We start from the raw sequence: 24,649 nt of genomic DNA, 5'->3' as shown, positions 1-24,649 counted from the left end.
CAGTGAACAACTCAGAGACCATCAAGAGAATCACACAAGACATTAAAAATGCAATCAAGAGTGATGAAGGTCTCTCAGCTGACCGATGCATCAATCTGTTTCTCTGTCTGCTGGAAATTAAGGATCAAACACTGTACAGAGAGATTCAAGAGTTTGTGAAATCAGAGAATCACTCAGTTAGTCGACTCTCTCCATCTCAATGCTCAACAATCACCTACATGCTTCAGATATCAGAGGAGGTGCTGGATGAGTTTGATTTAAAGAAATACAACACATCAGATGAGGGTAGAAAGAGACTGATACCAGCAGTGGTGAACTGCAGAAAAGCTCTGTGAGTATTAATTTATGTGATTAAAGAGGATACTGAATGTATGTCTTGTTGAGACACAGCAACGTTCATAACGTTCTAAAGTTGTGATTTTGTGAATGTGGAGTTATGTGTCTTTTGAAGACTGATTTTTTTTTGCTATTATAAGTAAATATAATTTGCATCTTGTGATGTAGACTTGCTGACTGTAATCTCACTGGTCTGTAATTTTAATGTTTTTCTTCGTAAATATAATTTGCATCTTGCAAACTCACTGAGAGAGCTTGGACCTGAGTCCCAATAACCTGCAGGATCACGTGATGAGCAGGAGTGAAGCTTCTGTCTGATGGACTGAAGAGTTCACACTGTCAACTCAAGATGTTGGGGTTATGTTGTATTTGGATTTGAAGTTGTAGATGTGCTCTGTTCTTTGTTTCTTGTCTGTTTTTGTGTTTTTTCAGCAGACCCCAATGTTTCTGAAGATTTTGGCTTTGTAATTGCTCCAGCTTGTTAGGTAAGGTTCTCTTGGAGGTTTTGGTTTTTTTTCGAAACAACAACACAACAATTAACAAAAAAATATTGCAAATATCCAAGTATAGATGAGTGGACATTTCTTCTATATAATATGTGTTTACATTCATTTCCTGTTATATATCAGATTTTGTCATGGTTGAAATTGTACGTTCATTATTTATATTTTATCAGTACATGTAGGCCTATGTGTGGGAATTGAACCTCTGATTTAAGCAATAGCCAATAGAGCTACATGAACCCATATGTTATGCTGATGTATCAAAAAAGTTTCATACTATCTGACTAATAGAGCACTGCAGCCATGGTGGCAAAACAACTCTGTTTGTCCATATTTCCAGTCAATATTTTACCATCTAAAGAACGACAGAATATTAGTCAGAAAATATTTATCCCACCATCTCTTTATTATTGATCTGTATTTCGTCCTGTGTTATAGACTTGTAAGCTGTAATCTCACTGATCAGTGCTGTGAAAGTTTGTCTTCATGTCTACAATCATCAAACTCACTGAGAGAGCTGGACCTGAGTAACAATGACCTGCAGGATTCTATCTGTTTGTTTGGATTGTGAAGCTTCTCTCTGATGGGACTGACAGATTGTCAACTTCTCTCTGATGGACTGAAGAGTTCACACTGTAAACTCAACACACTGAGGTAAGAAAAACATATAAAGATTCATGCTCTGGGTTCTGATCTCTTAGCTGTTTGAATGTTTGGATTCAAGTGTGTTTGAGTGTTTCTGAATTTTTGTGTTTTTTTTATTGATTTATTAACTTTTTATGTTTTTTAGTATTTGTTGTGAGTTTTTGATATGTAACAGAAATTGTTATTGAGATCAATTCTGCTCCATCAACACTGTGACACTGAGTAAAACGCTGAACTGAATCTGTAATCAGCAATCTGTGGATAAAATGTGCTACACTGAATCAGTCATCAGAGCTACAGGAATCTTAAAACAGCTATTTGTGAATCAGTTTAAGATGATCTCCATTCCCAGATGATGTGATGTTGAGTTTTGTTTGTGGTGGGTGTGTGTGTGTGTTGTGTGTTTTTGGTGTTGTGTGTGGGTTGTGTTGTGTGCGTGTGTGTTTGTGTTGTAGATTATCTGGCTGTTGGTCGACAGAGAAGGCTGTTGTTTTCTGGCTTCAGCTCTGAGTTCAACCCCCTCACACCTGAGAGAGCTGGATCTGAAGCTACAGATCACCACACGACAATCATTAGTCAAGCTGCTCTCTGATCCAAACTACAGAACTGGACAAACTCAAGTATGTTCACACTACAATCATCCTGTCGTGTGTTTGTACATGTGTCTTCTATAATATAAAAACCCACATGTACATAAATCCTAAATACAGGGCATATACAGTAGGTGGCCATCCAAAATGTTGCTTCTACCGCCACTGCATTACAGCCACAAGGCGTCCTGCAAAGTGCATTTGCAGCCTTTGACCGCTGAGTGGCGCTTTAATCACAAGTTATCAAACAAGCGCATCAAAGCACATTTTTGCAAATAGACGTCAGCTTTGCCTCACCGATGTGTTACATTTGATGGCTGCAGTCAGGGAAAATGAAAGAAAAACACTGTAGTTAAAATATTTAATATTCACAGATGAAAGTTTGGTAATTATGAAGTTATGTGCATTTCTTAGAACGCACTTCAAGCAGGATAAATGTCAAGCCTGTGCCTGAGCCTGTGCTTATATTTTCTCTAAGTTACACAGTATTACACCATATTTTAGATTTGACACATTTAATAGGTGTGCAGTATTATTTATATAATATGAATTATGTGTTATATTATTCAAAAGAAATTGTGGTTTACATTGCATCGGAGCATTAAAAGTTGTAGCCTATTTTAGTGAGCTAGGCTACATGGATTAATATGCAAAATGTCCAATATTCTCATATATTAGGCCTATATTTTAATTTATATTTTAAAATTCCTTTAATAAAACAACATGCATTTTTGTTATTCGTTACCTGTCCTTTATTTTGACAGACAACTTCTTGGGAAAATATATTTGTCTGTACACTGATTAAGAAATTGTTATGCGTGTTTTATAAATTATTTTCTTTATTTTAGTAAAAAGCGTGAGGCACTGTATAATTTCGTTCCCATTTAGGCCTAATTAAAACAAGAAACGAATAAATTAAACCTGCACGATTTTGCTATATCCTTGAAAGTCTAAAGAATGGACGGATTAATAAAACGTTCTCATGTTTAAACTCAAGTTCTCTCATTATACTCAACAAAAATACACCACGATGTAAATAAGAGCTTCATTAATTGACAACTATGCAGTGATTTTAAAGGGAGCCTTCTTTACTTGCTCTCATATAATTTAAGTAAAAAAAATAAAATTGCAGCCGCATTTTAAATGCAGGTGTATAAATTTAAAAAATCATGAATGCAAAGATTTAAATGTATAGTCATGCTGAATGCACGCGCAGCATTTATTCTTATTTATTTTATCTTCATTACAAATCTTGTTTGGTTTTATTTTGGATAATTGCATGTAAAAAATAATTTACCGTTGTAATGCATATGCAAAATGTGAATTATTATTCATATTCAAGTGTTTGTGCGAAAATTATTAATACTGCACTGATGCATGCAGGACAGGGAGGCTTCCCTATCTCAGATCACTTGAATTTTTTTCCTGATAATGAATTAACTTAAAATTGTGGTGTCTTACATGAGAAATATATCTACAGAAAGCTTGAAATGTCTTTTAAAATGAATCAATTCAGAACAAAAGCATTATGTAATCTGTGAAGGTTGTATTTCTCTTTAAAGGCTGGCGAGTCCATGTGGATAAAGTCAGCACTATGAATTTCATCTTGCAGCCGACAAAGAAAACATTTGTTTATTAATAAATAATTAAAATGTCTCCTTTTTTACAATTATTGGGCTACTTCTGCCTGTGCTTTGTGGCAAACTTAATGCATGTGCTTGAGGATAGAATATATTAAGGTTCATTATGGATTATAGATGTAAATTTAATATAAACCTCATCTCCATTAGTTGAATAATGACAAATGAAGCGATTAGTAACTAGAAAAATCTTACGTGGGGGCAGACCCTGCCCTTAAATACACTCTAGGACCAACACTGTTAACATGGAACACTCCATCACGACTGTGGGTACTAGACACTGACTTCAGGCATTATTTCCTACATTCCTAGATAGGTGGGCAAATGCATTTTTGAATGACAGTGCATGCATTTGTTTTAGTTTGAAAAAGTAGTCGGCGTTTAGCAACAGCACCAGTGAATGGAATCTTTGTTGCCAGCTAGCATGGCCTGAGTAAAGTGATCAAAAATCAAAAAACCCACCTAATTTTCTTCACGGTGGCCTGGTGTATTACTCCAGACGAAGTACAAATAGCAGATCCCCCAAGATTAACACTAGGTGATTTCCAGGCAGATATTGACTTGGGACTATATTATGGGTGAAGCACAGGCGAAGCACTGCTGCTTAGGCAGAAGCACTGCTACTTACAGCACTCTGATATCAGCCTACACATGAAATCCTTTTCTGTGTCTTCCCTCAACATTGAGGGTGTCAATATGTAGCTGCCTGGCTATTTTCCTTACAGAACAGGCTGGGATGGCGATGAACATGTGCTGATTTTGAGATAGAATAAGAGGGTGACTTCTCAGACAGTCAAGAACCAGAACCATACCTATTTGAACCAGAGTTTACAGAAGACGAGCTGCGTAGCTTTGGAAATAGAAACGACAGGAGGAGGAGGTTGCGATCAATCATCAACAGCCTGAGGAAACTCAGGATGAGAAACAACATGAACTGGTGGTGTGAATGTGGGAATATGCCAATCAATGCCGTACTGGAAAGGGAGAGTGTCTGTGCTGTAGAGAGTTTAAGTAATGTTTTTGCCATTGCATGCCCAGGCTGAACACGCCAGATCAAGATGAGCGTGCCGGCAAGTTGTCACATCTACAGAGGATTTCACGGCGCTTGATCCATTCTGCAGTACTGCATTTTTTTTTTAGTGTGACAAAGTGAACTGGAAAAATTTACGCTGTAATGCCCGAATGGACCAAATGGACAGCTGTCCACAGAGTAAGTGATTATTTTAATCATGATGCATGTATAGATCGACCCATATTATACCTAGATACTTGAATTAGCAGTGAATTAACTTTAAGCAGCAGTGTTTCACATACATGAGCTTCCCTACATAATATAGTCCCAAGTCAATATCTGCCTAGGAAATCGCCTAGTGTTAATCTGGATCTCTATTTGTACTCAGCAGTAGAATTTCATGCGAGGCCACAAGAAGTAATTAGGTGGTTTTTTTTTTAATTTTTTGATCACTTTTACTCAGGCCATGCTAGCTGGCAACAAAGGATTCCATTCATTGTGCTAAGCTAGCTAAGGTTCATTAGTCAAGACTAAAACAATGCATGCACTGACACAAAAATGCATTTGCCCACCTATCTAAATGTAGGAAATAATGTGAATAAGCCCTATTTCAAAAAACGGTGGAGACATTCCTTTAAAGCTTTTAAAGCATTTTTATACATTAAAATTTGTTCCTGTGGGTTAACGGTAATTATAATTATTATATACTTAGGAACAGAGTCTGGGCCTAATCTAGGCTATCCAGGGTTTTTATTTTTTTTTATTTTCATTGCATCTAAAAATGACTTTGTGCAGCACATTCACTTCACATCGCTTCAACCTGCCTCACACGTTGCTCAGCTGTGGATGATTTCAAAATGTTTGAGATAAAGGTTGATGTCTCATTTTATACAGGAATTGTTCATTTAAAAAAAAAAATTTATAGAGGTAGTCTAAATGAACTTGTTAACAATATAATTAAAACTATTTAACATGCACTGAGACATTTTTACCTTTTTAACTTATAAACCCCCTTGAAATTTTAAAAGTCAGTTTAATAGTATTGAAGTTCAAGTTTAAAAAAAAAAAAAGTTTTTAATTGTTTAAATTATTTCTAGGAATTAATAATATGTTATCAGGTTTTAATTGCTTAAATTATTTCTATGAATTAATAATATGTTATGTTTATTCTTGTAGATAATAAGTGTTTATTCTTTAAGAAAATAAGGGAAAAAATAAGGGATGGGCGATCCAAATATTATTCATATTTGTTTTGCTTCACCTATTTATGTGGCTACAATTATTCAAAAAAAAAATAAATAATAAAAAAAAATAAATAAAAAAAAAAATAATAATGTAATTAAAAGTGCCATCGGCCTGAGTAAATTTGACCATTATAGAATTGTGACTTTAAAGGTTAGTGATTAAGGAGGTGAAAATACTGTGAAATTACAAATGGTATGGGATTTTAAAGCATAACAACTGAAGGTCTATGAAGCGTTAGCTAATAAAGCATTTTTTTTTTTAAACAATGGCACTTAAAGTTTTGAACTAAAATATTATTTCATCCATATAGCCTTTGAATAAACAAAAAACATACTTTTCAATGAAAGAACACTGAGAGAGTGTAGGTTGCTTCTGGTGTTTGGATTTGTACTTCAATATAATAAGTTTAGGAATAGCCAACACTGTTTCTCTCTCTCTCTCTCTCTCTCTCTCTCTCTCTCTCTCTATTTAACTCTCTATTTAACAGCATTAACTTACAATGAAAGTTGTCTTCCTTCAGGTAGACTGAATTGTTTTTCTGTCTTGCTAAATGTTGGGCTCATGATCAGTAAGTTGTATTTGCTCAAATTGATTTAGTTAAATTAAAACTTGCGGACTGGAGCTGGGTGCAGTTAGCCTTGAGTCCATGCGCTGTGAAGCAGGAGTAGCTGATGGAGGATTCCGCTTGGTCTTAAAGCCTTCCATAAACGCTACGTTCACAAATAACAATGATTTTAAAGTAAAAATAATGATTAATTATCAATTGATAATTTGTTATTATTTTGGTCTAGTGATAATAATATTAATATGGGCTGCGGGAAAATAATGAATAAAAAGAGTAAGGCTGCTGTGAGTGCAGGCATGTTTCAACCCAGTAACATGACAACACCCGTTCCTCGCAGCCCTAAAACAGACCAATTCAGTTCAGGTGGAGGGGGCTGGGGGTAGTTCTGTATAGCTTGTGGGGGTTCGAGATAAAGGTGTGAATCTCTTGGTCTTTCATATGGACAGTGTCTTATGAGGATATCAAACTTGCAGAACAGGTTTAGATAGGGAGAATTGCCTCGTCATTTTGGTTTTTAGGGCAACTTTGAAGAAAGGTTTTGATCCACTTAAAATGTTGACTACTGTATAGCGCAATATAGTTTATTAGTTATTATAACTTAATTTCAGAGGTGGTAGTTGCCTTAACTCAAATAAATAAATTAATTAAATAAATTCGAAAACTGTTGCGTTAATTTTATTTTGTTTCGTCTAAACAATATTTTTTAGACTATAGCCCTATTGAGGACGGGACTAGTTTTTACAGGGGTGGTTGAGAAATCTGTGTTTTTCACAGGCATTTCTTGGTGATTTTTAATCCCGTCGAATCTGCCATGTCTGTGTTTTTCTCACACAACCTCTGTAATAATTCCAGAGCTGAATTATTTGATTGTTTGATTGTTTGATTTATTTGCTTCCGGCAAAGAAATAATAATAATTAAAAAATAAAAAATAATAAAATCAATGTTAATATTAATTATTGTAATATCAGTGTCAGGTAAGATTAGCGTTACTCAGGTTCATTTATGCACTCAGTTACATAAGGTTTTAATTACAGATGTACCTTTATGAAAATTAAAAATGGGTTTAGCCTACTACAAAAAACTAATTAAACTAAAGAAACCACACATTAACATGGTTTTTGCTATACTAGCCATTTAGTTTTTAGTATTTATTGTGTAATAATACTAATGGTAATCAATCGAATGACTAACGTTATATATACAATGCACGCGTACAGAGCTGCGTGATCTCTGTGACGCCTGGATGCACAAAACAGACCCTCCCACCTCTGTAATAAACACGAAGATGTTAGTCCCTCCGAATTGGTACATGAAAATTGCAGGCGTCAGGTGGTAAGAATCGAAACTCAAGCGTAGTTTAGAAAACTAGTCCCGTCCGAATAGTGCTTATGAAATATAAATTCTCACAGAATGTAGCCTTTTCATAACCAATATATTGAACCATCTCTTTATGTTTTTCTAAATCCCAAACAGAGTCCAGACATCAGTATGATCCGCTCTATGATGTTTTATATAGGCTTTTTAGATTTGGGAATACACATGCGTTACAGACATGGCAAAAACATTTTTGGAGTTTTTGGAGACATTATTATTATTATTATTATTATTATTTTTTTTTAGCCTATTTAAAATGCACAAACCAGAAGCAACAATATCTGCAGAGAAGGGTTGGCCATTCTCAAAACATAAAATATAGGCTAAATTTTATTTCAATTTTCGTTTTTGTGTTTCAGAGGAAAAAACACTGTGTTAAAGCATCTCTCCATTACAGACCGTTCTGAAAGAAGAATTTATGCAAATGCGTATAAAATGCTTTAAAAGCTTTAACAGAGATGTCTATAGGGTATTTAATAGGTCTACCCCCCCCACGTAGATTTTTTCTGGTTACTAGCCGTTCATTTGTCATTATTCAACTAATCGCTTAGGTTTATATTACATTTACATCTATAATCCATAATGGACCTATAATGTATTCTTTCGCGCTCAAGCACATGCATTAAGTTTGCCACAAAAAGCACATTTTAATTATTTATTAATAAACAAATGTTTTCTTTGTCGGCTGCAAGATGAAATTCATAGTGCTGACTTTATCCACATGGACTCGCCTTTAAAGAGAAAATACAAACCTTCACACAGATTACATAATGCTTTTCGTTCTGAATTGATTCATTTAAAAAGACATTTCAAGCTTTCTGTAGATATATTTCTCATGTGGAGACACCACAATTTTAAGTTAATTCATTATCAGGGAAAAAAATTCAAGTGATCTGAAGCCTCCCTGTCCTGCATCGCGCAATTAATAATTTTCACACAAACATTTGAATATGAATAATAATTCACATTTTGCATATGCATTACAAGCGTAAATTATTTTTTACATGCAATTATCAAAAATAAAACCAAACAAGATTTGTAATGAAGATGAAACAAATAAGAAAAAAATGCTGCGCTGCGTGCACTCAGCATCACTTTCGCGCCCAGCTTAAATCTTGCATGCACATTTTGCATATGCAAACAAAATGTGTGTAACAACAAATTTATTTTTACTTAAATTATATGAGAGCAAGTAAAGAAGGCTCCTTTAAAATCATTCTTTAGACTTTCAATGATTTAGCTTCATCGTGCAGGTTTAATTTATTAGTTTGTTGTTTTAATTAGGCCTAAATAATGGGAGCGGAAATTATACAGTGTCTCACGTTTTACTAAAATAAAGGAAATAATTTATAAAACCATAACAATTTCTTAATCAGTGTACAGACAAATATATTTTCCCAAGAAGTTGTCTGTCAAAAGAAAGGACAGGTAACGAATAACAAAATTTGCATGTTGTTTTATTAAAGGAATTTTAAAATATAAATTAAAATATAGGCCTAATATATGAGAATATTGACATTTTGCATATTAGTCTTTTTTTTTTAAACTTGAACTTCAATACTGACTTTAAAATCTCAAGGAGTTTATAAGTTAAAAAGGGTAAAATGTCACAGTGCATGTTAAATAGTTCTAATAATATTGTTAACAAGTTCATTTAGACTAACAATATAATTCAATGTTTTTTTTTAAATGAACAATTCCTGTATAAAATGGGACATCAACCTTTATATCAAACATTTTGAAATCGGCCCACAGCTGAGCAGCGCGTGTAGAGGCAGGTTGGCGTCTTGCGAAGTGAATGTGCTGCACAAAGTAATTTTTTGCAGATGCAATGAAAATAAAAAAAATAAAAAACCCTGGATAGCCTATTAGGCACAGACTCTGTTCCTAAGTATATAATAATTATAATTACTGTTAACCCACAGTAACAAATTTTAACCGATTAATCGCCTATTTTCGTTTGCTGCATGTTTTTTTATTTTATTTATTTATTTTTAAACAGGCTAAAAAATTAATTAAGTTTGTGAGAGGAAAAAAAATATATATAAGTAATGTATAAGTTGCATTTTATTACATTCAGAAATAATAACGGCTGGCCTAATAAAGTTATAATGTGCCAACAGGATATTTTTAGTTCCCTTCACTTTACAACAAATCCTATAAATTTAACAAATTTATCAGAACAGAACAAGAATTAAAAATATTTAATTCTAATGGATAAATAAAATTGCAGTATATAATATAGGCTTAGCTATAAACAAACAAAAAAATAAATGAATAATAATTTAAAGCGAACCATAAGGTAAGGTTGGGCTCTCATTTGGGAGAAATCCAAACGTTTCCATATTAGTATATGTTGCCTATTTCAAGCTTAACTATTATTCATTAGGTAAAATAGGCTTTGTAGTTCACGCATGTTTCAGTATCAACGAAAAAAAATAAAAATAAATCATAATTAGCAAAAATATGCCAAAGTGGACCGGCTGCTCAAGCCGCGGCGAATGGCACGGTGAAGCGACTACTGTTTCAATGAATATGCACGAGGCACCAGCGATCAAACAGCTGAAACAGAAAATAGTCAATTTTGGTCACTCAGTAAAGGCATAATTCAAAAATGCAAAGTGTTAGCAGTTTGAAAAATCAAGAATAATAACAGAATTGATCAATTATTGCTAAATGCTTGACCGTTCTCATTTCGATCTGCAAATGGAACCTGAAGGATTTTTTTAAACCAAGAATGAACCCGCGAAATGAAAACATTTAGCTTTTTATCCGTATATATAGGCCTTATATTAAATGACTGTTTAATAACAATTGCAAGCATAAGATCGTTTGTGTAAAGGTCTTCTTTTAATTTTTTGATGAGTAGACTGTAGCCTAAGACTATCCTACATTTTGAAATTAACTCACTGTACATTTTCTTAAATGTTTTTTTTTTTAAAGATGTTACAATGTTATATCATAATGTTATTGTTGTTTTACTTCCTCCTTTTATCTCATTTTACAATTACATTCAGTTAGTTAATCCGTCCCTTTGCGCCACCTGGCGATAGTTTAGCGAATGATTTTAACATAGCGACTTAACTTGCAGTTAACCCGTGTGATGCAGCGCAGTGGTAGTACTCATTTTGGTTGTCTACCTACTGTATGTGTAGATTAATAAGGATGTGTCTTGAATTCAGTGAGTGAAGATGATCTTGATTCAGCTCAATAGCTGTTTGTGACCCATAATAGCAGCATCTGAGAAACAGACACAAGATTTTAGGCCTGGTTGCAACAAAGCTCTTATGCACACACTCGCGTCACTGAAGCTTACTGAAGCGCCATCTTGTGCACCGAGCCCATTGACTAATGACTGCATGGCGCGGGGAACTAGGGGTGCTGCAGCACCCCGCCGCAGTGGGCCAGGTCTAAGGGCAATGCAACCCAGATTCTCCTTGTGCCCCTCGATCCTCCACAGGATACTTAATTTTTGTGATAGCACACATATTTAAAAAAAATCTAAACATTAAATTAGTTGCATATTAAAATGACCAGAGTGCAGTTATATTTTTCTTGCGGACCTCCTGCTGCACGTCCCTGCAGCTTCTACTCACTGATATAATTTCATGTGAAATGTTCATGCCATATTATCGTAATTTTAAATTCCGACTTGTAAAAAGCATTAGATCCTTGTCCTTTTTATGAGCCAATTTCGAAGCTTTCTAAAGCTTAAGGCGGCCACGACAATCACATACAATCACATTTAGCACAACAGCACTAAGCGTGCTGAAACCACTGTAAGCCTTAATAATCTAGTAACTCACGAACATCATAACGTTATGGGCAAGTAGCCTACCGTTATGTTATGTCATGAAATTTTAATAAGACTGAATTTGTATTTAACCTGATCAAGTTTTTAAAAAAGAAATTTTAAGTTTCTAATTATAGCGCTGCATGTCCACAATTATTCAAACAACGTTTAAATTATACAGCGAGCAAAGAACATTTACATTATCAGATAATAGGCTATAATAACTGAATTCAGTCTACGCGTGTGTAAGCACTCTAAAGCTCCAGTGATGTTGTCTGCAGTAGCTATGTGATGAATGAATCTCTTATTTACATCGCATGTACATCTGTGCTTTGTTGTGTCTGATGAGAGAATTTGCCAAAGTGCAGAAATCAGTCAGAGGTGTGCACTGACATTAGGCCTGGGGCGGTATTGAATTTTTCTTACCGCGGTTGAAAAGCAATAAATTCAGCGGTATTGCGGTAAACCGCAACCCATGAAACCCTGCCCCCCACCCCCCCAACACCACCGTGATCGATGGACTTTCACTTTCGCTTTTACACACGGGAGGCAAACCGAATATAAGGAACAGGTTTATTTCACTTTTATTTTTTATTTTTTTTTTTACATTTAGAACATGAACAGTTAGAACAGAAATGGAATGATGTCTGAAATAAAAATTCTGCAAAGCGAAATAATAGGCGAGGTTACCCTAGCCTTCATATTTTTTTGGGGCGATATCAGATCTGATCGCTAATTCACAACAGAGATCTGAAGATAGAGCATCATAAGACAAACAAACACATTTTTATTTATCGTATTGATCAGTAATAGATATTAATTTGCATGTTTATTTTCCATATTTTTACCTTCAGATTAGGCTACAGGCGATGCGTCATCAAACAATCACTTAAACTATATGACTTTTGCGCACAGCAATTCAAGGCTATAATTTAACGAATGCTATTTAATTTAACAAAAGTGTAAGCTGCTCACAATATTGTGGTTGTTTTTTACTTATAAATAAGATAAATATAAATAATATTTATAAATAAGATAAATATAAATAATATTTATAAGTTAAAAAAAAAACATGGCGGTATTGTGAGCAGCGGCACTACTTAGATTAAATAGCTCTTGATAGATAAATCTAACCTTGAATTCTACACTGAGACCAAAAGCACCACGAGATATAGGCTAAGTTAATACAAATATGTAAAAATATATAATATAAATAATATTTATATATATTAAGATTTTAAATATTTATATTAATTTAGCCTATATGTCTACATATTTATATATTATAGCCTACATATAAATGCTATGTTTTAGATGGAATAGTAGCTTAAATCACACATGGTGTCGATAAATGCCAATACGTTGAGAAGAATTGTGTTAAGCAGAATAAACACGTGCAATTAAAACTGAGGTCCTGCTTTTTTGGCTTTCTCATGAGTCATCCGCACTTGTATTTTATGCTTTAGTAAAATGAAATGAAATTCAATATATAGGCTACAAGACATTACACAGGTACTCTAGGCCTAATAGTAAATACAAATGGAATGCTATTAGCCTATTAGAGGTGCATAGATACATTTTTTAATCTAGATTAATCTCACTGTAATCTTGGAATTAATCTAGATTAAAATGAAACTCATTGACTTCTGGCAAGGCATTCAGATGTGCAGGCCAATGTTTTTTTTTTTTTTTTTTTTGTGCGGTGATGACGGTTACAGGTTTAGACCAGCGGTAGACTGATCGCGTGACCATGGTGATTATGTGATAATCTTGTAACCGTCCTTAGGCCTAACTGACATATCAGCTATGTTAATATTTAGTAAAATCCCTTTAAATAACATAAATATTAAAGAAAAAAATTATTAAACTAAAATCACAAAACACAAATATATATTAGTTCTCTCATAACTCTACAGTCTTCATTCATTTGTATGTCCATAAGAGTTTGGGACAGTCTTCATTCATTTTGTCAAATAAAAATAATAATAATCAAACCCCAGCACCCCCCAGATATGGCTATGATTGATTGGATTCAGACTATCGTTTTTTTTTTTTTTGTTTCAAAAACATAGCTGAGGCTTTTTTAATAATAATTACCTAATAATTAATAAAATGTTCATCAACATAATGCTCTATTCAATTGTTTTATTATCCACCAAGTTGTGCAGAGCAGTTTTTTAAATTGTATTTATATTTATACACACACACACATACTAGCTTTTTCATTATGTAAAATGATTGTGACTTATTTTTATAGTGTGGATCATAAAGGCAAGATCGGTTACAACAGGACCACAGAAATGTAAAACACACACACACAGTTTAATTGTTTTTGTTATGTTATTTATTTTATGGTTTTTTTTCCTGTGTTTTGTTGTATGTGTTCTTGTGTTGGGTTTAATGTGATTTAACACTTTCCTAACACTGTCTGAGAGGAACAGAAAGGTGACACATGTGAAAGAGATTATAAATGTTATAATCTCTCTTCCACAGATTTGATGAATGCCGTCAGATTCTGTGTAAAGAGAGTCTGACTGGGCCGCTGTTACTGGGAGGTTGAATGGAGATATAGGGCTGATATATCAGTGACATATAAAGGAATAAGCAGGAAAGGAGGAAGTGTGACTGTTTGTTTGGATGCAATGAAAGTCCTGGAGTTTGACCTGGTTTAATGACAGATTCTCTGTCAGTTCACAATAATAAAACACATGCACATATGCCCCTTCACATAAGCTTTAAACAGAATAGGAGTGTATCTGGACTGGTCAGCCGGCATTCTGTCCTTCTACAGCATCTCTGACACACACACACTCACACACTTACACACTTTCAACACTACATTCACTGAACCCCTCTATGCTGGATTTATGGTTTATTCTGGTGGTTCAGTATCTCTGTGTGAGATTAAACAACTGAACCCCTCTACAACTGAGACACACAGTCAAGTGAACAAAACTATTTTTTCTCTTCTAATCTTAATTTCAGTGTGTATATATATAAACACACACATGTTGACTTTGGTCTAAATGATCTCGTGAAGCTAACAAGGGAAGTGACTAAAACTGCAATTCATCGACTGGTGGCTAGAGGCTGGCTGCTAAAGGGAGTCAGTAAAGTTACCGGGAAGATTAGGCAAATAGTCTGGTGGCGTGGGTCTCTTGTAGCGTTTCTCAATACAAAAATGCGCTGATTTTGGACTTGCATCCTCGGTAGTTCGGACTTTGCCTTAGCCTTCTGTCACGAACATACACACAAACAGAGAGATCCAGTTTGCAGTGTTTATTAGGAGAATCCAAATAATCATAATCCAGTCGGGCAAGAGGTCAATATCCATAAAAGCAGTCAAAACAAGAAACACATGACAAACACTAGGGGAGCGAAAAGCAGGGTGACATAAACCAAGGACTCCATAGAAACAGATAGAGACGGACCGGTTTATATGGACAGGTGAAAACTTGATGAAAGTGGGGACAGCTGAGTGCAAATTAACAGGTGTGCAGTGTAACAGTGATGAATGGGACAAAGGCTTGTGGGAAATGTAGTGCCTGCAGTGGGGGGGACTTTGGGGAAGTGAGACCAATAGTGGACACCCAGGGAAACACAGACCAGACACTGTGACAACATCAGAGCCAGCGGCACATATCAGAAAGACTAGCCGAGGTGAGGCTGCTCTCCCCTGGATACATGATCACCTGAGCTCCGGCTTGATCGGCGTGGGAGCTGACCCGTCTCTGAAATTGGTGAAACTCATTTTTTAAATAGGCTGTCTTTATAAATAAACCACAGATTTAAGTTTTAAACAACTATCTTCTCGCATGAAATACTTTTAAAATTACATTTTCATGACATAATAACAGTAATATTTTGAAAATGATCCGAATAAATGGTGGTTGAAATCACAATGCTGCGTGAACTTAACCAATCAGCATGTTTAGCTTGCAAGTCCAGCCCGAAAGTTCGGGAACTTTGAAAAAGTACTACCTAAGCCAGCAGGGGACTTTCTGAGGGCATTTTTTACCGGAACTTTATTTAGTTCCTGGTTCCTCTCTTGATTGAAACACGCACCAAGTACCAGCCCAAAGTCCTAGTTCCTGGGTAAAGTTCCTGCGGTGGAAGCGCGGCTATAGACTCCCCCATGTTAAAATGCCCAACTTTACAGCAGAAAAAATGTTTATACAGTCTGGTACAAAAGTGGTCTATATAGCTAATTTTGCCCTTCACTTGACAACTGTGAGGGGGGATGAATTTTTTATAACTCACCCGTTTAAATTATATATAAAGCTTTAAAGCTCTGCATACTTAAAGGCGTGGCCGCTTGGTGACATGTGGATTGCGCTGCTGTCACCGCCATCGAGCTAGGTGGAGCGTGGTTTCAGCTCCGCCTCTTTGCCCACTTTCAATTATCCGGAGGTGACATGCGGTGAAGCTGGCTGCAAAGATGGCGATGGCCGCTTCACCCACTTTGAGCTTCAAAAAACACTCTTCAGGGAATCTCTGGTGGCGTCCACAGACACTTTGTCTAGGTTTTTATACAGTCTATGGTTAGACCTCATCTTCTAAACAGTTAATTACAAATGTTAAAGGGCTGTGGAGCTTCCCCAAAATTTTAGAGGCAGAAAATGAGGATGATTTAATGTTAATAAAATTCCCAATTCATTTCAGTTCATGTCTAAGAATGTGTATTTTTGTTTGTAATTTCACAGTTGTAATACCATAATGTGAAAGCGCGCGCACTACTTGAGAATGTAATGATTTACCAAGCAGTCATTCAAACAGTATATATACAAAATTAAAAAATAAAGGGAGCTAGAACATGCCTGAGCTGGATATAGGTACAGCAGTCGACTTAATTAAATAGCACAACAGGCAGCTGTCTTTTAACACAGACTTTTAAGAAGGGATCGATGTTTGCTTCAAGTTATAAGACAGGTAAGTGATATATTATCTTGCTGTATGTGTGGGTTTTCTTTACGTTTTCTGACTAAAAGCCACCAAAAAGCCATTTAATGTGGTTATAAGCAGATAATAATAATATAATAACAATAATAATATTCAGCAGGATCCCCAGACCAATACAACTAGTGTACCTCGTTTATTTTAAAACCCACGAGCCGCCATACTGGTCAGATTGAGTCTTTGTAGACACTAAATGATCAGGGCCCGTATTCCCAAAAACATTTTATCTTACCACTAAGGGTTTTCCTAAATAGCAGTGAAAGTTTTTAGCCAAGAGTTTTCTCTTAAAACTTATTCACAAAGCTGCTGAGACAAACTTTTACTAAGGAATAGAGAGAACTTTTAAAGGGGTCGTATGATGTTGCTAAAAAGAACATTATTTTGTGTATTTGGTGTAATGCAATGTGTTTATGTGGTTTTACGTTCAAAAATGTTTATTATTTATAATTATTTTCCACATAATGTACAATATTGTTGCTTCCTCTATTCCCCGCAACTTTCTGAAACGCGCTGTTTTTTTATAAAGCTCAAAGGTCTGAAAGCGAGGTGTGCAGCTGATTAGCCAGCTATCCAGTGCATTGTGACTGGCCTTAATTCCCCAGGCATGTGACTGAAGTTCTCGCCCCTATAACATACTGTGATGCCTTGTCGGTTTTCATAATGTGATGCCGTGTCCCGATTTCAGATTATGCTACCAACACTGTATTTATCCCACTGTAAGGGTAGGTTTAGGGTTGGGGTAGATCAGCGGTTCTCAATTCCAGTCCTCGTGTCCCCCCTGCTCTGCACATTTTGTATGTTTCTCTTATCAGCTTCAGATGTTTGTTCTATTCGAACGTAGTGGCTCTGCGGCGTGGACATCACAGGATATTCCACCATGATTCCAGTTCAAAGTTTAACGTATATTTTCTATTCAAAGTTCATTGAAGTGTGTGAGATGTGAACTTAAATTGTATTTATTTACAGAGGTATATGATGTCACACTTGTCCTGTGTGTGTGAAGAAGTTGTGCAAGCGCAAATCCGTTGAATGAATGTTTTCATGAAAAAGATTTTGATCCCTATATACTCAGGGAGTAGGGAGCAATGAACACTGTGTAGGGACCATGTCAGTAGGAACACAGTTTTTGCACAGAGCTCACTTCTAATGAGCTGATTTTCTGAATCAGGTGTGTTAACAAAGAGAGACATGCAAAATATGCAGAGCTGAGGGGCGCGAGGACTGGAATGTAATCAGCAATCTGTGGATAATGTGTTATACTGTGTATGTGTTATGAGATATAGGGGTCTTAAAACAGCTATTTGTGAATCAGTTTAAGATGATCTCCAGTCCCAGATGATGTGATGTTGAGTTTGTTTGTGTGTTTGTGTGTGTGTGTGTGTGTGTGTGTGTGTGTGTGTGGGTGTGTGTGTGTGTGTGTGTGTATTTGTTTGTAGATTATCTGGCTGTATGGTGACAGAGGAAGGCTGTTGTTTTCTGGCTTCAGCTCTGAGTTCAAACCCCTCACACCTGAGAGAGCTGGATCTGAGCTACAATCACCCACGACAATCATTAGTCAAGCTGCTCTCTGATCCAAACTACAGACTGGACAAACTCAAGTATGTTCAACACTAACAATCATCCTGTCATGTGTGTTTATACATGAGTGCACTATAAACTCACATGCACAGCTAGGGGTGGGCGATGTATCGTATGCAATTGTCACGCGCATTTCGTCAGTAAAGCCGGTTCCCTGATTACCGCTAAATCGCCATCACCTGCTTTCAAATGGAGCGGCATTTAATATACAGAGCCGTAGATCACTGAAAAGCTACGCAATATCACGTTCATTATCGAAGGCGATTCATCTGCGATAATGAACGTGATATTGCGTAGCTTTTCAGTGATCTACGGCTCTGTATATTAAATGCCGCTCCATTTGAAAGCAGGTGATGGCGATTTAGCGGTAATCAGGGAACTGGCTTTACTGACTAAATGCACGTGACAATTGCATGCGATACATCGCCCAGCCCTATGTACAGCTGCAATCAAAATTATTCAACTCCACTGACCTAAAAGACATTTTGCAACTGAGAACTAACACATTCATCAGTAAACCTAATTTACTCAAAACATTGATGTTCAAAATTATACAACCCCCAAAAGTCAAATTTTGAGCGGAATTTTTTATTCTTTATAACCTCTTCTTCTTGGTTAAGAGTGGCATTTGGCGAGGTGTTGTGACATGAAGGCCATGGTTGTTTACTGTTCTTCATGTGCTTTACAATGAAATATATTTCTCAAGGAACCTTCATTGTGCCCTACTATATAAACAAGTGGCTTAAAAACATCAATGTTGAAAGGGGGTTGAATAATTATGAAATGTATTACACAAAATTCCTGTAACTCAAAAATATTACATTATAAAGTGACATTATCACCTTTATTATGCCCCTTAACTATAGATACGATTTTTAAAAAGCTCTGGATCTTCAGAAAAGCATACATTTGTTAATTATTACAGTCTTGAATAATTTTGATTGCAGCTGTATATAGATTCATGCATACAGCACATACACATACATACTGCGCAGGAAAATAATTATGTTTGAACTCTGTGATTGAATATGATCTTGATTATATAGGATTATAATAACAAAGTATAAATTCTTGGTAATTAAGTACAGTTTTGGATATTTCTACTTTACTTAAGTATAAATATTTGTTGACTTTTCACTGATTTGTAATAGCAAATTAATGTGTCAAAGTCAAATAATAAAATACACTCACCAATTGTTCAGTAGTTCTTGAGAGAGAGTTCACCAAAAAAAAAATATTGATTAACTCACCCTTATGATGTTTCTAACCTGTATTCAGTTGTCTTCTGTGGAAGATATTTTAAAATATTTGCGTTTTTTTGACCCCTTTAAAGGAACACTCCGACTTTTTGGGACTTTAGCTTATTCACAGTATCCCCCAGAGTTAGATAAGTCCATAGATACCTTTTTAATTTCTGTGCGTTCTGTAAGTGTTATTTGACGCACCCACCGCTAGCCTAGCTTAGCACAAAGACTGGATGTAAATGGATAATGGTAGCATAGTAATTCCAATAAGTGACAAAATAATGCAAACATTTTCCTATTTACATGTTGTGATCTGTATAGTCACAGCGTGTACAAATAACAAGGCTATATGAGACAGAGACCATTTTTAATCGTATAAATACTGGGAACTATATTCTCACTAGGCGTAGGAGCAAAGCTAACGTTACTTGGGCGGAGTGGCTACTTGGGCGGAGTGATTAGCGCAGCACACAAGACCCCCTGTTGATGGTTCCGTAAACAAAACAAATGTGACTAACTAGCTAGAGTTGACATGTGCATATTTTGTGTATTGACACACTGTATGCAATGGCTATACTACAATTTCATTGAACTATGAATGATCATTATAACAAAATCACTTACTTGGTGGACAGCTGACCATTAGGTTCACTCGGCATGGGGCGTTTCTTCCAGTTGATCTTGTCACAATGGGAAAAAAAAAATGACAACTGCCGGGTGTATTAGTGCAGAGAAATCTTCCGTGGTAGTGACGCAAATATTTTGATTGTCATCAAGCCTTGACATTGATGGCAATACCCGGTCCCATTCATTACAACAAAGGCACTCGGTTTCTGTCGGCATAGGTTGGCATGTTCCACATTTACACCACCAGTCCGTGTTCGTTCTGATTCTCCCTTCGACATCAATCTGTTTGGCATCTTGTCTTACAGCTTCCAAAGTTTGTAACTCCTCGTCTGTGTATTCTGGCTCAAAACTATATCGTTCTGGATCTTGGTTTGATACACAGTAAAATTCCTCTGAGTCTGACAATTCCTCAAAGTCAGCCATGATCACGAGTCACGTCTAGCTAGTTAGTTCACATTTGTTTGTTTTGTTTACGGAACCATCAACAGGGCGTCTCGTGTGCTGCGCTAATCACTCCGCCCAAGTAGCCACTCCGCCCAAGTAACGTTAGCTGTGCTTCTACGCCTAGTGAGAATATAGTTCCCAGTATTTATACGATTAAAAATGGTCTCTGTCTCATATAGCCTTGTTATTTATACACGCTGTGACTATACAGATCACAACATGTAAATAGGAAAATGTTTGCATTATTTTGTCACTTATTGGGATTACTATGCTACCATTATCCATTTTACATCCAGTCTTTGTGCTAAGCTAGGGCTAGTGGTGGGTGCGTCAAATAACACTTACAGAATGCACAGAAATGAAAAAGGCATGTATGGACTTATCTAACTCTGGGGGATACTGTGAATAAGCTAAAGTCCCAAAAAGTCGGAGTGTTCCTTTAAGTTTCATTGCATGAACATAAACTTGTTCTTCAAAGCATATTGTGTTTTTGCAAAGGAGGAAATTCATACAGGTTTGCAACAATATGAGGGTGAGTAAATGATGAACAATTTGAGTCTTTGGGTGAAATATACTTTTACTCTTACATATTCATAAACATATTACATAAACTTTTTCTCTACTTTTATGTAGTATGACATCTACATATTTTAAACAGCACTGCTTGATTCAGTTCAACAGCTGCTTGTGACTCGTAACAGCAACATCTGAGAAACAGACTCAAGTCTCTGATCCCAAAATATCTAATCTAGAAAGTAAATTATCATTGCTATTTGAGAGCAAAAACAGATTGAAGATACAATCACATAATTACAGACTAAATGAGAAAAATAATGTTTGATGATATTGTAATATAGATTCAGATAATCACTTTAATTTTATATACATTTTTTATATTATTTTGTTTTTCTTTTAGTGTGGACCATGGAGGAGAGTTCAGGATTACAGCAGGACTACAGAAATGTAAGTCTTTTTCACTCTCTCTTTCTTGTTCTCTCTCTCACACACACACACATACCTTTGATCATAGTTGTTTTTTGTTTGTGTTTTTTTTGTTTGGTTTGAGTGTGTTACAAATGTAATAATCTCTCTTGTGTTCAGATGCATGTGATCTCACACTGGATCCAAACACATCAAACACTCATCTGTCTCTGTCTGAGAGGAACAGAAAGGTGACACGTGTGAGAGACAAGCAGCCGTATCCTGATCATCCAGACAGATTTGAGTGTCATCAGGTTCTGTGTAGAGAAAGTCTGACTGGACGCTGTTACTGGGAGGCTGAATGGAGTGGTGGTGGGGTTAATATATCAGTGACATATAAAGCAATCAGCAGGAAAGGACATGGTGAGAACTCATGGTTTGGATACAATGACATTTCCTGGAGTCTAAACTGCTCATATACCAGTTTTACTTTGTGGCACAATAATAAGAATACAAACAAATCAGTCCCTTCACATCGCTTTAACAGAATAGGAGTGTATCTGGACTGGTCGGCCGGCACTCTGTCCTTCTACTGTGTCTCTGACACACACACACTCACACACATACACACATTCAACACCACATTCACTGAACCCCTCTATGCTGGATTTAGATTTTATTATTCTGATAGTTCAGTGTCTCTGTGTGAGATTAAACAGCTTCCTGTGAGAAACAACTGAGACACAATTGAGTGACACAAAGAAAAACACTCACATTATCCCTCTCTTTTACTCACAAAGTTGTGAACTCTTTCTCTCTTATAATCTTAATTTCACTTTGTATAAACACACACATTGACCTTGATCTAAATGAGGCACGCCACAGACTTCTACTGTGTTTCTATAAAGACATCTGACTCTACAGGAGTTTTGTCTTTCTTAGTATTGAGAATGTATTAATACGGTATACTGTCCACGTCCAGAAAGGTAATAAAAACATCTTCAAAGTAGTCCATGTGACATCAGAGGGTCCGTTAGAATTTTTTGAAGCATCGAAAATACATTTTTGGTCCAAAATATCAAAAAACTATGACTTTATTCAGCATTGTCTTCTCTCCGGGTCTGTTATGAAGCGTTCACAACACTGCAGTTTAGTGATATCCGGTTCGTGAGCGAATCTTTCGATGTAACCGGATCTTCTTGAACCAGTTCACCGTCAAACTGAATCGTTTGAAAGCGGTTCGCGTCAACAATAAGCATTAATCCACAAATGACTTAAGCTGTTAACTTTTTAACGTGGCTGACCTCCCTCTGAGTTCAAAATAAACCAATATCCAGGAGTAATTCATTTACTCAAACAGTACACTGACTGAACTGCTGTAAGAGAAGTGCCAGGTGAACACGAGGCGAGCCAGATAACATGAGCGAAACATTGACTCATTCTGCGAGTCAAGAACGGTTGCATCGGTTTTGGATCACGGTAGTGATGGGAAGTTCTGTTCTTCTCCAGCGAACGGTTCTTTGGACAGTTTGATTCAATAAACCGGTTGCAAAATGGTTCACCAGTTCTTTTCTTTCGGCAGTAATGACTTCATTGGCGATGATGCCCTTGATTCAAGCCTTCGGTTTACCCGCGCTCATAACATTAGCACAGAATCAGTTCCAGAATCAATCACCAAAAGAACCAGTTCGGTTCCAGGCGGCTGTGTGTCAGTCTGAATAACGCATGCGCGGTATCATCAGCTCCTCGGTTCTCGAACCGGACGGCGTCCGACAGAAGCGGTTCTTGACTTCGAGAGCGAAGTCAATCTTTAAGACTAGTTATCTGAAAACGGCTCGTGTTCATCTTCAGTTCTCTCTTCACAGCAGTTCAGTCAGTTTACTGTTTGAGTAAATGAATTACTCCGGGATATTGGTTTAATTTTGAACTCAGAGGGAGTGTCAGCCATGTTAAAAAAGTTAACAGCTTAAGTCATTTTGTGGATTAATGCTTAGGGCGTTTCATAGTCAAAAGGCAAAACATGCATTATGTCTACGTACCCTCTGGCTAACATCGTCAGACTGGCCGCCATTGATCGTAAGATGCGTGGCCAAATGTGTCGAGCCCTAGTTTTTGATAGCGCCTAGCGTCCGATGCAACGGAATACTATCTCGTTGTAGGTGAGGCGACATTGCAAATATCATATTGTACATTAATTCAAACCTATATTATGTTTAAAGAAGAAACAACATGTCTGAATACAATGATGGGCGAAGAGGAAAAATTATCACGGAGCTTATAAATATAACATACCACCGCTATCTCAGCACTGCCTTTGTTGCGCCGATCACTAAAATCAGCAATAGAATGCACTCGACTTCAGTTGTCATTGTGATTCTGAATATCCGCGGCGACCGACTCTACTACAGATCACCCGACTCTACTACCCCCTGTTTTGAAAGGTGTATTGCATACTGCCTGGAGCCCATGACGCTTATGCGTCCACTGTTTGGAGGTATGAAAAGCGGCTTCCTGATCAAACTTCATTCAAGCTGTCTTGCTTACAGTTTCGTTGACTGTGTATGGGCAGTTATTGTTGAAGCTGAACAAACTCAAAGCGATTCAGTTGATTTGTAGACCTACTGATCAGGAGATGTTTGATTACCTTTCTGGAGGTGGACGGTATGGACCGTACATACATTCTCAATGGAGGACAGAAAGCTCTGGGACTAAATCTAAAATATCTTATACTGTGTTCTTCGAAGATGAGCGGAGGAGTCTCACTTGGTTTGGAGCGACATGAGGAGTGAGTCATTAATGACATAATTTTATCATTTTTTGGGTGAACTATCCCTTTAAGACAGGAACTAGAGCAAGCATGATAATAAATACATTTAGGCCAAACTTAAGTCATGCAAAAAACAATATTTAGCATCACACAAAAGCAATATACAGTCAATTACGCACATGCAGGAAAAAAACTGAATGAAAGTAAAACTCAGTCCTCTGTACAGTACAACCACGCCCACAACAAAAAGGGCAAACTGTGGACACCGATGCAGATAATAGTCTGTGAGATAGTTTTATTTCGGCTCGAGATTGGGTGGGTGGAGCTTCTTGGGGCTAAGGGGAACTGAACAGGCTAAGTGAGTGTGGCTTTGCTTTAAGGGAGTGCAGTTTAGGGACACAAAAATAT

At 36.4% G+C, this 24,649-nt stretch overlaps 1 protein-coding gene across 1 annotated transcript; it reads left to right on the top strand.

Annotated features, from left to right (window-relative positions):
* Positions 1-1,472: 1,472 nt before the first annotated feature.
* LOC122140214 (tripartite motif-containing protein 16-like) lies at positions 1,473-22,333 on the top strand. Its single transcript, XM_042743039.1, has 4 exons — positions 1,473-1,493; positions 18,097-18,258; positions 21,470-21,516; positions 21,655-22,333. Exons 2-4 carry the CDS (start codon positions 18,110-18,112, stop codon positions 22,212-22,214), a joined length of 756 nt encoding a protein of 251 aa, XP_042598973.1. The 5' UTR covers positions 1,473-1,493; positions 18,097-18,109; the 3' UTR covers positions 22,215-22,333.
* The last annotated feature ends 2,316 nt before the right edge of the window (positions 22,334-24,649 follow it).

Source organism: Cyprinus carpio, chromosome B17, assembly GCF_018340385.1.
Source record: "Cyprinus carpio isolate SPL01 chromosome B17, ASM1834038v1, whole genome shotgun sequence".
Lineage (NCBI taxonomy): Eukaryota > Metazoa > Chordata > Actinopteri > Cypriniformes > Cyprinidae > Cyprinus > Cyprinus carpio.
The sequence above is the reverse complement of the archived record's forward strand: the minus strand, read 5'-3'. Positions and strand labels throughout refer to the sequence as shown.

Bases quoted from the DNA above. Each gene is read 5' to 3' on its own strand.
- LOC122140214 (XM_042743039.1), top strand. From the start codon at position 18,110: ATGGTGACAGAGGAAGGCTGTTGTTTTCTGGCTTCAGCTCTGAGTTCA. The intron at 18,259-21,469 runs GTATGTTCAACA...TTTTTCTTTTAG, and splicing joins TACAGACTGGACAAACTCAA to TGTGGACCATGGAGGAGAGT. The intron at 21,517-21,654 runs GTAAGTCTTTTT...TCTTGTGTTCAG, and splicing joins TACAGCAGGACTACAGAAAT to ATGCATGTGATCTCACACTG.